Genomic DNA, 14,533 nt, shown 5'->3' with positions numbered 1-14,533 from the left:
AGAAGAGTCACAGTTATTCACGAGCTCCTGCTTTCCCCGCCCACTTACTGATGACTACCAATCATCAGCAGGTGGGTGGGGAAAGGAGGAGAACCTGAATAACCATGACTCTTCTCAGGCAGCCATGACTCTTTTCCAGGCCTGGGTTGCGATAATTATAAGGCTACCTGCACATGTTGTGGATTACATGCGTTTTTTCTACTGACCAGACTGGAAGACTTCTTTAGGCTCTGTGCACATTGGCACAGATTTACTAAGTGTAGTCCAGACCTGCACCAGATTTGTCACAGGGGCTCAGGCTGGATGACAAATGTGGTGCAACGATAGGCAGTTTTCTCTGACTCCGTACCAACTATTGGTTGGCTTACTTTGAGACAGATTTTTATGCTAGAATGGCACTGAAATTTGGGTGTAAAATGGCATCTTAGGTATGCCCCCTTTTCATGAGAAGTCCACTAACTTTACATTAAGCCCCGCCCCTGCAGAACATGTCAGTTAAAAGTGTAGAAACCCCAGATGCGCCAAATCACACCAATTTGCATCACTTTTTTAGACAGATTATTGGCGCAGATACAATATTAAATCTGGGCCATTGTGGTTCTGGCTTCCTTCAGAGGTCCATGGTTAGGGCAGAGGCCTGGAATGGATGGCATTTGTCATCCATAGAATCCCATTGTTTAAAAACGTATACCATGTGGCATAGGTTTCTTTCTTTGCAGTGGCCCTCTGTATAAGAAAGCACAGTCTACTGCACCTTACTACACAGTTAGGGTACTTTCACACTAGCGTTTTTTTTTCCGGCATTGAGTTCCGTCACAGGGGCTCAATGTCGGAAAAGAACGGATCAGTTTCATCCCCATGCATTCTGAATGAAGAGCAATCAGTTCAGGATGCATCAGGATGTCTTCCGTTCAGTCATTTTGACTGATCAGGCAAAAGATAAAACCGCAGCATGCTACGGTTTTATCTCCGGCCCAAAAAACTGAAGACTTGCCTGAATGCCGGATCCGGTATTTTTTTCATAGGAATGTATTAGTGCCGGATCCGACATTCGGAATGCTGGATCCGTCATTCCTGTCTGCGCATGCGCAGACCAAAAAAAAGGTATAAAAAATAAATGGCGGATTCGTTTTGCCGGATGACACCGGAAAGACGGATCAGGCTTTTAAATGCATTTTTCTGACTGATCAGGCATTTTTAAGACTGATTAGGATCCTGATCAGTCTTACTAATGCCATCAGTTGGCATACGTTTTGCCGGATCCGGCAGGCAGTTCCGGCGACGGAACTGCCTGTCGGATTACTCTGCCGCAAGGGTGAAAGTAGCCTTAAATGGTATTTCTATGCACAGTGACCTGGTGGAGGCTTAAAGAGGCACTCTTTTTTCCTGCATCAGGTGACTAGGGGCTGACACGTATGCTGGGAGTGTTTCCTGACCTATACATTTAATATAGTCTGCACCTAGCCTTACTACACTTTTGCACTTTTTTTTGTAGCCATATTACAAACAGTACATGTGTGTAACCATTTCTTAAAGGGGTTGCCTCACTTCAGCAAATGGCATTTATCATGTATACAAAGGCACTTAACTAATGTATTGTGATTGTCCATATTGCCTCCTTTGCTGGCTTGATTCATTTTCCCATCACATTATACATTGCTTATTTCTAGGGGTTACCGCCTTGGCCTCTGAGAGGTGCCTATGTGCACTGCCATAGTCCCGGCCACCAGAGAGGCCTGCGCTATTTCCAATATTGTGCAAGCACGACCACCACTGATGGATTACAGGGTGGTCGTAACCCCTGGATACGAGCAGTGTATAATGTGATGGAAAAATGAATCCAGCCAGCAAAGGAGGCAATACGCACAATCACAATACATTAGTAAGTGCCTTATAGTAACTTTATCTACATGATAAATGCCATTTGCTGAAGTGACCCAACCCCTTTAATGCTACTTACTCTATTTTCTGTGAATCGCTTTTTGTTGTAACCTTAACCTTGTTTTCAGACCATTTGACATATTTATATTAGTGGCGATTTTTGCCAATTGTGTGGCCTTAGCTGTTTACATCCCATTCCCTGAAGACGATTCAAACTCCACCAACCACAACCTGGTAAGACCTCTGCTGTTTTTCTTTGATGCCGCATGAGTTGGATCTTGGACATTGCTGAATGTCAATGGGCGATTACGTAACAGAGGAAGCTGGGTATTTGTATTCTGGTTGAAAACGTGGAAGATTTCCTGGCAAAATTGCATGAATCGCCTCCTGTCCATGTGCAGCTAGTTTCTTGTCGGAGCCAGGCGGATGGGCACTTGTGAATTAGATTTGTGGAGGATGTCTTGAGGGTTGATAAACAGGGAAGCTCTGTGATGTCTGAAGTGAACATCCATATGGTGAGGGGCAGTATGTAAGCAGCGTATATAGGGGCCACTGGGTGTGACATAATTAGATGATCTTTTTCTAGTCTGTGTTCTGTTTGTTGCAGCACTCAGTAGTAGTAGTGGTGCTGCTCGTCTCAATATTATTATATGTGTATATATGTGTGAATCCCCCACCAGCGCTGTATTAAAGTGTAACTGCACTTTCCAAAAACTTTTGTTATGTGATAAAGACGTATCAAAGGTATTGATCAGTGGGGGTCCGAGTGCTGAGACCTTTACCGATGGCTTAAACGAGGAGATAGAAGCGATTACCCAGAGCACTCTCTCCTCGCCGGTGAAGACGGGTTCAATAGAAAGTTTGAGACGGGGCTCTGTGTCAGCACTTCTGTCATTTTAGCAATTAGCGGCGGTCTCAGCACTCGAACCCCCACTGTTCAAAACTTTTAATATGATATTGAGAAACATTTTTGAAAATGAAACTTTAAGGCCTCATACACAGGACCTTATGTATTTTGCAGTTCGCCGTCTACATGCTGCATTTTCATAATGCAACTGGCTATTCTTGTCCTCAAAACGGACAAGAATAGGGGATGTGCTATAATTTGTGTATCAGCCACATGTAAGTGGACAGTCCACGTTTATTGTGGACCCATAGAAACGAAGGGATCCGCGTGCCATCCGCCAAAAATGCAGATCGGACGCGGACCCCAAATACAGTCGTGTGCATCAGGCCTAATGTAATACTTTCATTTTGCATGAAATAATTCTGGAGCTTCTTTTCTCTGCGTTGCTTTGTCCTTTGGTTATTCCTCTTGGAAATGTATGAATCAATTGACAGCTGGGTGTTGGTACTTCCCTACAATATGGCATGTCCCTAGGCACTTTGGAAATGCATATGAAAGCACGTGATTTATTTTTTTTAATCGCACTTCATGTTAATTATCATCAGTGGTTAAAAATATTTAAAAATACTTTTACGCTTTTTAAATGTGTTTTTTAAGTATTTTTTTTGCTCCAAAAAACAACTTTAGGGTCCATTCACACGTCCCTATGAATGGGTCCACATCCGTTCTGCAATTTTGCGAAACGGGTGTGGACCTATTCATTTCAATGGGGCCGCAAAAGATGCGGACCGCACACCGTGCGCTGTCCGCATCCGTATTTCTATTCCGCTGCCCCCGCAAAAAAGATAGAGCATATCCTACTCTTGCCGCAGCCCTGGACAAGAATAGGCATTTCTATCACAGGACTGGCCATGTACGGTCCCCAAAATGCGGAATGCACATGGCCGGTGTCCGTTTTTTGTGGATCCGCAGTTTGCGGACCAAAAAACCTTGCGGACATGTGAATAGACCCTTATCATGTAATAGTATCTTTAAAGGGGTTCTGCAGTTTTTTTAAACTGATGATCTATCCTCTGGATAGATCATCAGCATCTGATTCGGCGGGGGTCCGACACCCGGGACCCCTGCCGATCAGCTGTTTGAGAAGGCAGTAGGGCCGCGGTCTTTTCGCTGTTTACCGCAGGCCCAGTGATGTCACAACTAGTATCACTGGCCTGGGCGCGGCTAAGCTCTGTTCGCTTGGCGAGCAGAATGGGGAGAATGGGGAGCTGTGGATGCATTTGACGTATGCACTGGGAGCTTTTTTATGTTCACATCAAGCGGACACGGAAAAACGCAGTGTGAACGCAGTCTCAGAGGCGGTATTGGATATTATTTGTGGAATTACATCATGTTACTATAAATGGTGCAAGTCATGTCTTTACTTTTGATATAATCATAAGACCGGCCTCATCAGCGCCAGCCAGACGCTTTATGGCTCTTTTTACTCTACACGAGTTCTTTGTGATCTACTCGTCATAAAAAATAAAAAAAACGATCATCATCTGCAGCGCAAGTCAGAGGCGTAACTATAATTCATAGGGCCCCAGAGCAAAATAAGATGGGGCCCCACCGCCTAGTGTAAGGAAATTAAAACAGCAGCAGAAGGGCCCATTTACACAACTGTATTTTTCTGTCCACATCTGTTTCGCAATTTTGCGGATCGGATGCAGACCCATTCATTTCAATGTGTGTGCACGTCCGTTCCATAGCCCCATGGATGAAAAAATTTCCTATCCTTGTCCGTGTTTGCAGACAAGAATAGGCATTTCTATCATGGAGAAGGGCATTCCCATCCGCAAAATGCGGAATGCCTACGGCTGGTATCGTGTGATACGGTCTTGTGAATAAGCCCTAAGTAGCAATAATTAAAGGTATTTATAATATGCTTGGGCCCTCCCGACGTCTGGGCCCCATAGCAAGTGCTATGGCTATAATGACTCCCATGATGCAAGTGGGTTCCTACAGTGTTCTTCTCATTTCGACTGTGTAGACCAGGGGTCAGCAACCTCTGGCACTCCAGCTGTAGTGAACCTACAACTCCCAGCATGCTCCATTCACTTCTGTGGAAGTCCTGAGAACAGCTAAGCAACTGTGCATGTTGGGAGTTGTAGTGCCGGAGTTTGCTGACCCCTGGTTTAGACAATCCTGCTGTCACGGCCTTTGGTTTGTGCTGTGACACTGTTGCCACACTTGCGGTTGCCCGCGGCAACGTGTTGTTGTGAGAGCATGCGGTGGCAGTGTCTCGGCCTTCTGGGTGATTGCCGTGGCATGGTTGCCACGCATGCTGTTGCCGGTGGTAACGTGTTTGGTATGCTTGTGTGTGCACTTCCCCTTTATGTTGTAGCCTCCCTCTGTCTGGTGCTTTAAGAGTTAACTCCCTGACTGGGTGTGGTCACTTGGCTTATATCTTCTGTGGTTTCCTGGCTGGAGGTAGTTGTACCTCAGCTGTGGTTGGTGCTGGAGCTCTGCGCCAGTCCAGGGGGTTCCAGCTGTCCCAGTGAGGGCCACCCTTGTGGTCATCAATGTTATCCCGGTGTCTCCTTCCCTTCCTGTCATTATTTGTATGGAGTGGGTTATGTTCAGGGTGTTTGTATGTCTAGTTTGGTGTCACATGTCTGGTGGTGTTTGGTGTCATGTTTACTAGACATTCTTATGTTTCTTATGTTTATCGCAGCTATGGTGTCCTGGGTTCCTGTGTGGTTTGTGGTGTGTGCTGTGTCCTTTAATGTTGGTGTGGACACCAACACTTGTGCACGGGTTCCAGTCAGTGTGTCTGTGGCAGGTAAGTGTGTTTTTGGTTTCGCTTACCTGCCATCTCCATATGCGGTATGTGTTCCCCTCTCCTTGCAGCCTGGCCTCAGACAGAGACTACTGTTCCTCCATTACTGGGATGAACAGGTCATCTCTTCCCTGCTCCTTGGTGAGGGATTACCAGGGCGACTTAGGGTCTCTAGGAATCCTCGAGTATGAGTCGTCCTACCATCGGGGTCCGCTCATAGGGTGAGGAGTCAGGGAGAGGATTAGGGACGCTGTAGGAGGTGACCTGCTCCCTTATTACTCCTTTTGGCCAGGCTGATTCCCTTTTACCCTTTGATACCGCATGGTGGGGGGTTTCCCCCATTCCCCACTGTGACACCTGCCTACAAAGAAACTTCATAATGTCAACATAGCAAAATATATTCTCACCTGCCCGCTTGTAGTATATTTCTATGTGACCAGGGGGACCACAGTGTGGCTCGAAGGTCACTGGGCAGCGGTGCGTGCACCTATTCTTTCTGCTGCTTGAGGCCCCATGCCAATTTCTTAACCTAACCGTTTTGCCACAATGGAAGCTCTCTTTGCCCATGGTCCTTCTGCTGCCCCCCTCTTCCCCCTACCTGGTTCTGCCTGACGCAATCGCCTCACCTGGCCTCATTAGCGGTGCACCCCTGTCACTATGGTTTTGGGTTTCTTTTGTGTGGGTCATGAGTTGACTTACCAAGCCCTCTCCCAACTGGTGTCCAAGATCCAGTGAGACCGTTCTGGCTTGGTGGTTTCATCCTAGGACTTTGCTAAAAACACCCATTCGGTTTATATAATTTCATGAGTGGCGTATAGGTAAAGACGCCATCAGTATTATGCTGCTCTAGTGTGGGGACAGCCTTCTGTGTGCACCACTGCTCGCGAAAATTAAGGGGTGTTGCCTGCATCACTAGCTTTGGGCACTCAAATTGAATACTATACAGGTAGAGGCAGACCATGCGGCTGCCAAGGGACCCCTGGAGAGAGTGGATCCATTCAAGGTCCCTCTTTTTAAAGAGGTTGTGTAGTGGAATTACATGTTTTACATATGGAGCAGAATGGGTTTAAAAAAAGAAGCATTGGTCAACTCATCGATCCCCTGTTGCTGCTGTTCCAACACTTAACGGTTCCCACTTCCTGTCCCTGCTTGGAGATCCCTGGACAACCAATCACTGGCTGATGCAGGTCACCGCTGCTATTTCCTGTCCCAGCTGGTAAGCAAAGAAATGGCAGTGGCAGGGGATCGTTCAGGTGAGTAATGCTTCTTTTTTTAACCCATTCTGCTCCACCCACACCTTTAATGGCTGGTGAGAACCTATATAGGATATAGTCTCCATCCTATAATGATAGCAAAGAAGAGTAGGATGTGCTGGGATGAAACTGGGATGGAGGATGATTAGGAGTTTGCTCGTATCAATTTGGGCCCTAATTGATATGATTGCTATGGACCCCCTTAGCAGCTGATATGGCGCCCCCAGCCACTAAGGGTCTGATCTAAATTCAGAGGTGATGTGCGATGAATGATCAGCGTGGATGATGGAAGACAACATGGAGGAAATGAATGCAAGCACTGGTGACCAAGGAAAGAAGGAAAAGACACATTAGTCAAAATCCTTTCAGGAGCTGATGGTGCGGGTCCCAGTCTGCTTTGCTATTGGGCCCCCTGGTTACTTGTTACATCCATGAACGGGTCAGCTATAGCCAATGGACCTGTGGCTAAAAATCTGTGCATGTAAATTCCGCCCTAATTTGCAGCAAGTGAGTGACTAAAGCGTCTGCCCCCTGCCATGCACAGTAGCTGGTGCAGATGACTCTGGCATGAGACGGGCACAATACAGCTGTGTATGGACGGATGGCGGGGTACAGCTGTGATTTTACAATCATCTGGGAGGGCGCTGGCACCTCGTACGCTGTAATTGTCACAAATAGGATGATTGTGCCTGTATCCTCGTAGGAACCCATCACCCACTGGCATTGGCTCTGATCCTCCTGCAGATCTTCACCGCTAGTCTACGAGCTTCCCGAGCTTACCTCCTTCAGTCCCAAGTTTACATTGATGCTCCAGTTTCTTTAATGCGTTTTAATGTGCTCTTCATGCATTATTCATGCGATTTTTGTCTAATCCATAGAGATCGCTTGGAATGATCAAAACTTCGGAAACTGGGGCTGGGTGGGAGTCTGTGCCGTATACTAATCCACCGTACATGATTGTTCTCTTTGAAATTCATGTCTGATTGCATTTCTCATTCAAGTTGCTTGAATCCATTTAACTCTCCGGGACCCTTCCTGGTAATATTATGGGTGGCCACCGAGGACTCCTGGAGCGTTCTCTACATTCCTTGGCGGGTGCATGTCTTAAAGTCATCAACCTTGTTATGTGAATGGTCATTTTCCTTTGTGTTATCTTGTAGTCAGCCGGTCCACTACGCATGTCCGTACCGCAGCGGTTACTGACCTACTTTACCAGACTCCTGAATGGCAAATCATATGGCGAATGTATTGTTCTTAATCAATGAACAATGAATGGAGACCCAGGCGTCTGAATCTGGCCTTAGAAATCTGGATGACAAGCAGTGTAACTATGTAGCTGCCTCATATTCTTACATTACTCCAATCCCGAATAGCAGATCGCCGTAATAAGGCTGCGTTCACATCAGCAGGGGCTCCGTCAGTGGCCTACACTGCAGATTCCATTAAAAAAGGCAGACAAAATGGAGCAACATAATGTTTTGTTTAGTCTGGTAAAATGCTCCATGAGCGATGTCTGGCAGGCCTCATTATAGTCAAAACGGCATTTTTTGTTCGTTATTCTGTGGATCCACTGCCTATAAGAGAGCAGAACAATGGAAATAGCACAGGTGTGAACAAGGCTTATGCAGTATGTGTCTAAGGCTGGGTTCACACCAGAGCTAGTAATTTCCATTGGTCTGCTGCTTTAGAGGAGCAGAACAAAACAAAACAAAAAAACGGAATATAACTGAACCAAACAGCGCCGAACTGACTCAATTGACTATAATGAGGTTGAACAAAAAAGTCCTGCAAGAACCTATTATATTGAATAAGGTCCGGTGGGAGCAGGACAATGGAAATAACGCAGACGTGAACAGAGCCTAAGGGAGACAAGGTCAATGAGAGAGAACAACTCCTGTCAAAAGGGAATTCTGTTCTCTTAGGCTATGTTCACATCTGGGTTGGACGCTTCTTTCTGCATGCTGGACTTTTTTGTTCACTTTGTATTATGGGATCTTTGACGGAGGCCCCCAAAGAAGTGTCCAACCCAGATGTGAACATAGCCTAAGAGAACAGAATTCCCTTTTGACAGGAGTTGTTCTCTCTCATTGACCTTGTCTCCCTTAGGCTCTGTTCACATCTGTGTTATTTCCATTGTCCTGCTCCCACCGGACCTTATTGAATATAATAGGTTCTTTCGGGTTTTCATCTACGAGTCCGTAGTTTCGAACCGAACAAACTAGAGCATCATGCTTGGCTATTTTGTCAGGCATTTTTGAGGGCCCCTAATGGAAATGTGAACAAAACCGGAGGTGTAAATCTGTAAATGTAAGATATTCCCCCCGAGACCAGTCAAATCAGTCCTTGTCCCCATTGGGGCTCTCAGTCTAATTTCTGGTGGCCAGCCACACGTATACAATTGGGCTAATTTCACAGAAAGCTGATTAACTCATCAGTATGTTTTTTGGAGTGTGGAAGGAAAGTGGCAGAAACCCAGAAGGACACGAGGGCAACAAACAGACTTATTACCTCTATATTCTGCTGGAAGATTTGTATATTTGTATATTACGTGTGCAGGAGTCTGCTAGGGGTGTTTAAAGCATGTATCTGCTTTAGAAGAGTAAAGGTAGTCATGCACATTCAGGATCTGATCGCTTGGTCCACAGCTATGTCTCCCGACACCCTTCCAACATCCCCCATACACTTACATGCTCGGTTTAGTCGAGTATGTATGTGTTCTTAATGGGGTCGGAGGGGAGAGCCACTGCCAGACATTTCTGGTGGACGGTTACCTACTGGTAGAACAAAAGGATTGGGCAAAAATGTAATTCTGCTTGACCCTTACCCATCATCATTAGTTGGGGGAGAGTCGGTTCTGATGCCTGGCTGCCGCCGCATCTGCCTGTCGTGCACAGTATGAGGGGCCCGGTTATTTTGGGGGGCATTATAGGGGTTGGATAACCCCTTTAAGGCCTTATACACATTAGTTTATTGTCGGCCTCACCCGATTGGCTGAGCAAGTATTTCCTGCATGTCAGTACAGGACCAAGGTATGCAAATTAGCTCTTTTTCCAAAAAGAAAAGAAAGCTGAGCCTCTGATACCACCAGATTTGAAGTAGTCATGCTATAAATGAATGCTCAACCTTTTAAACATGACTTGAGACATAAGTTAGGATTATAGCTAAGCCAGTACCTCATCTGCAGACAGCTGTTTTTTCTCCATTAAGTGCAGTGCAGAGAGAACTGGTTTCACTGGATATGAGACCATTATCAGGAAATAGTACCCCCTGAATCCTGACAAAAGCCTCTCCCCCTTCTAAGCCAGTTCTCAATGCTCTGTACTGATGAGGAGCAATCACCCTAAAACAGATGTCTGCAGATGGGGTACTGACTTGGCTATAATCCTAAATTATGTTTCAAGTCTTGTTTAAAAGGTCAAGCATTGACTTATAGAATAGCTACAATACATCTGGTAGCATTAGAAAGTTAGCTTTCTTTTCTTTTTGGAAAGAGCTAATATACATACCTTTTTTTTCATAGGGCCATTGCCTTCTTACTTCTTACACCTACTAGGGTCTCTCCGTAAGTAGAAATAGTAACCCCCAGATACAGGGCCAAAAAGTGGAGGCCAACAAATATCAGGTAAGCATTGGAACGGCAGCAGTGGGGAATCAGTAAGTGATATTCACTTTATTTTTTAACCCATGCTGTCTTAAAAAAAAATATGTATCCTGATGGACAGCCCCTTTAAGAATAATTGCAGTTACACCTTTATTTACAGGGTTTGTGCACAGGGCAGTAATGGAAAGGACGACGCTTGAGCGTTATGTGCAGCACTTGTAATGGTTGGAAATGTATTTTCCCTCCAGTCATCACTAATATTCTCATACCATCTGCTTTTTGTTTTTAGCAGATTTCATGTTTGTGGAATCGATCTGTTCTGAAGCAGAAAGCACATTATTCCTAATTAGTATACTGGTTTAAGAATGACCACACGTTTTTTTTTTGACCACCTGCTTTTTTGTAACATTTTTTATTATGTTTTGCATGCAGTGATTTTGCCCATTAGTGTTTTTTAATGTTTTTTTTTTCCCCTATACCAAAGTACATGTCAAAATGCCTGTAAAAAAGAAACCTGCAAAGAGCTCCAGCATACCGCATTTTTGATAATAAGCCAAAATGTCACCTAATTAGCAAAAATTTAATGTCCTGTGGTTCATATTTCTAATAGCCCTTCAGCTAATATCTGGAGCTGTTGTTTTGTTTTCTTCAAAAAATTGCACCAAAAAAGTGTAGCAGAATTCCAGCAAAGACCTATGTGTGAACCCATTTTAAAGCGATATACCGGTTGTTAGATCCACACAGTATAGGGGATAACTATTATCTAGCTGGGACCCCCCAATAATCAAGAGTATGGGAGCTGCGTACCCCCTGCATTCATTTCTATGAGAGTTCTGGAGATAGACGAGTGCAGCACTCCACTATCTCCTGAACTACTATAGAAGTGAATAGAGCGGCCACATGCATGCTTGGCCCGCCGTTCAATTCAGGTGGTATGGGTTTCCCATTCTCGTGATCAATGGTGGTCCCAGCGGTAGGTGTAATGGTAACGCCCCCGTTGCTCCTAGAGGCTCAATTGCATATATTAAAATATCACTGTTCTCAGCAATGCGGGCACATAGGAACATGGGACCCACACAGATGTCTTCAGCTGCCAAGCGCACATTTAACAGGTCAGCCAGTGTCATAGGGACAAAACTGCTGACAGATGCCCTTTAATGATGATGGTCATGACTTTTTCCCCACCTGGTCCTGTCAATCAAAGTGCAGAGGGCGCAGCAGTTGCAAATCTGCCTTAGACGTCATGCACGTGGCAGAGTCGTAAACAGGGGCTGTACACCGCCTCTGTAGTACCAATCCATAGGGGCTATGCTGCCAAATTCTACTCTATCAGGTGCCATAGGTATTCCACCCTAGAAGCAAGCAATAGATCCATAATACAGCATATCATTTAGCCACTTATGAGGCCCAAGATTTTGGATGAAAATGGCACTGTATGAATTTCAGTTTATAAATTACAATTTACCAACATTGCTAATCTCGCACCTGCAAAACAAACCCCACAGACGGTGGGAAGACCATGCCGCCGACCATGGCCGCGTGAACCATGGTCCTATGGAGACACATAGGCTGTGTCCATCGAGCTCCAGATGTGACTGAATGATGGCGACTGCTGGGAAATGGCTTGATGATATTTTGTTTTGCTGTCAGGTTTATAGGAAGTGACAGGTTGTTTTTTTTAGGTTTATAGCATTATTTTCTTCTTTTCGTCTTTCCCTTCTGTCCTTATACAAGCCTATTATGATGCAGGGATTGGGCTTGACTTGGAAGTTGTCAGGTTTCTTTCTGGTGAGATTGAAACGTCTTTGCATATCAATCAATGAGCCTCGTCACGCAAGGAAGGAAAATGCAAGTGGCTTTATAAAAATACGTGAATGTTAATCAAAGTGCAGATAGAGCAGAGCCTCTAGGTGTAATGGCCACGCCCCCGTTGCTCCTAGAGACTCATTTGCATATAATAAAACATAATTTTTCTCAGCAATGCGGGCACATATGAACATGGGACCATCACAGATGCCTTCAGCTGCCGAGTGCACATGTAACAGGTCATCCAGTGTCATAGGGACAAAACTGCTGACAGATGCCCTTTAATGGTGGAAACGAAGTGGAGAATCCTTGTGAAATGGTAATAAAATGTCGCTCATTATACAAAGGAAGATGTGAACTTGAGGCAAACAAGAAGATTTGGTGTTGTCATGCTATTAAGTGGGGTTGTCCAGGTTCAGTGGTGAACCCGGACATAACCCGTTCTTCACCCCTCTAGCCCTTCAGCCATTGTTTTGCTCTCTCTCTTTCCCAGCACTATTCATTTGTTGGGGGGGAAACACCTATGCCATAGTGGGATTCCATAGAGGTCAAATGCCAATGTATGGCATCCATTCCAGACCTCTGCCCTAACCGTGAACCTTTGAAGGAAGCCAGAACCACAATGGCCCAGAGCTGAACCCGGACGTATCCCCTTCTTCCTCCACTCAGCCTCCCTGATTTACCCTGCAGGACGAAGGCATTTTCTGCTGATCCGGTGACGTATCCATTGGGAAAGCTAGGCGGAGTAAACCCCGTTGACGTCACCGGCACTAATGGGCGGTCTTTAGCGCTGCCCTAGCCTGTAAAACAGCCTTGGGCAGCACTAGAGACCGCCCATTAGTGCCGGTGACATCACTGCGAACACTGCTAGGCGGAAGCCTCCACCTAGCAGTGTAAAAAGGCAAACAAACCAGCGCTTGCCCTGCACGATACATGAAATGCTCCGAGGCTCCCCCCTCAGCTCTGAACCCGGGCAACCCCTTTAATATGGTGGCGAGCGCCTGTGTAAGGGTACGGCCACACGGTCAGGTTTCCTGATGCCGTTTTGGAAGCTACAATCAGGAGTGAATCATAAAAGGAAAGTAGAACGGACAGATACGACTTCTCTCTCTTTTATTTTATTCGCCCCTGGGTTTCGACTCCCAGAACTGCTTCAGGAAACCTGACCGTGTGTCCGGACCCCAAGGATGAGGCGGTCAGGGTTGATTTGTTTGGGACTGTATTAGGGTAATGTGATTTCTTAATTTAATTGTTCGCAGGTAGACAAGCTGCTAAGATTAAGACTTGGTGAGGATTATCTGTGAATGAATTAGGACACAAGGTTAGCCGGGTGTCAGGCCCTGGACGCGTCACCGTCTGCCGCTTGTGTAACTCCTTCCATCATCTCACATCCTTATATAGTGATTTCGTTTGGTTTTCATATAAGGTATTGTGTACTTTGAATGGTTCAGCTCCGAATATCAATTTATTTTACTTTTTTTTTTAAAGAAATAAATCTCTGCCGCCCCGGGGTCAGGTTACCCCAGTGATCTGCCGTCAGTGCAGGGCGGCAGGGCTCTGGCAGCTGTACCAATGGCTAGCCTGGTTGAGGGAAGGTGTATGGAGACTGCTGTAGTCACCTGCTGGAGGCAACCACTGTTGCCTAGCAACTGCCTGATCTTATTTGGGAGATGTCTTGAAAATTCAAGAACCTGAAGAGACTGTTTAGAAAGGTCTAAGCTACTCTATCAGTTTGAAAGTGGTCATCCAGCACTTTGGACTATCTCCAGGCTTATAAAGGAAGGAACGAAGCTTAAAGTGTAGCTGCCATTTTATTTTCCTTTGTGTAATGTGCGGGGGCAGTGATGTTAACCATTTTTGTAATATACTTTAATTACTGAAATCATACATTTCTATTAGAAAAATAGCTGTAAAGTGGCCCGTTTTTTGCCTTTTCACACGTCCGTGGAAAGGGTCCGCATCCGTTACGCTATGTGCTCTCCGCATTCACATTTCCGGAGCACGGCTCCGATCTAACGGTCCGCGGCTCCGGAAATAAAAATAGAACATGTCCTATTCTTGTCCGCAATTGCAGACAAGAATAGGCGGTTCTATGGGGGGTGCCGGCCGGGTGTATTGCGGATCCGCAATACACTATGGACGTGTGAATGGACCCTAACAACGCTCCTCTGTCTTCTGTTTACATAACAGGGGAGACTTGCTCCACACTGACCGTGTTATGTAGACAGAGGAGCGTTGCTTAGGCTCAAAATGGGCCACTTTACAGCCATTTTTTCTAATCGAAATGTATGATTTCAGTAATTATTTTATATTACAAAAATGGT

At 45.6% G+C, this 14,533-nt stretch overlaps 1 protein-coding gene across 5 annotated transcripts in view; it reads left to right on the top strand.

Annotated features, from left to right (window-relative positions):
- Positions 1 to 14,533, top strand: part of CACNA1D (calcium voltage-gated channel subunit alpha1 D) — a 312,213-nt gene that overhangs the window by 33,312 nt on the left and 264,368 nt on the right. For all 5 annotated transcript variants that reach the window (XM_044301155.1, XM_044301153.1, XM_044301156.1 and 2 more), the window contains exon 3: positions 2,010 to 2,115. In XM_044301155.1, the coding sequence (XP_044157090.1) occupies positions 2,010 to 2,115 (106 nt within the window). The remainder of the gene's footprint in view (positions 1 to 2,009; positions 2,116 to 14,533) is intronic.

This window comes from Bufo gargarizans, chromosome 7 (genome assembly GCF_014858855.1).
Source record: "Bufo gargarizans isolate SCDJY-AF-19 chromosome 7, ASM1485885v1, whole genome shotgun sequence".
Classification (NCBI taxonomy): Eukaryota; Metazoa; Chordata; class Amphibia; order Anura; family Bufonidae; genus Bufo; species Bufo gargarizans.
The sequence above is the reverse complement of the archived record's forward strand: the minus strand, read 5'-3'. Positions and strand labels throughout refer to the sequence as shown.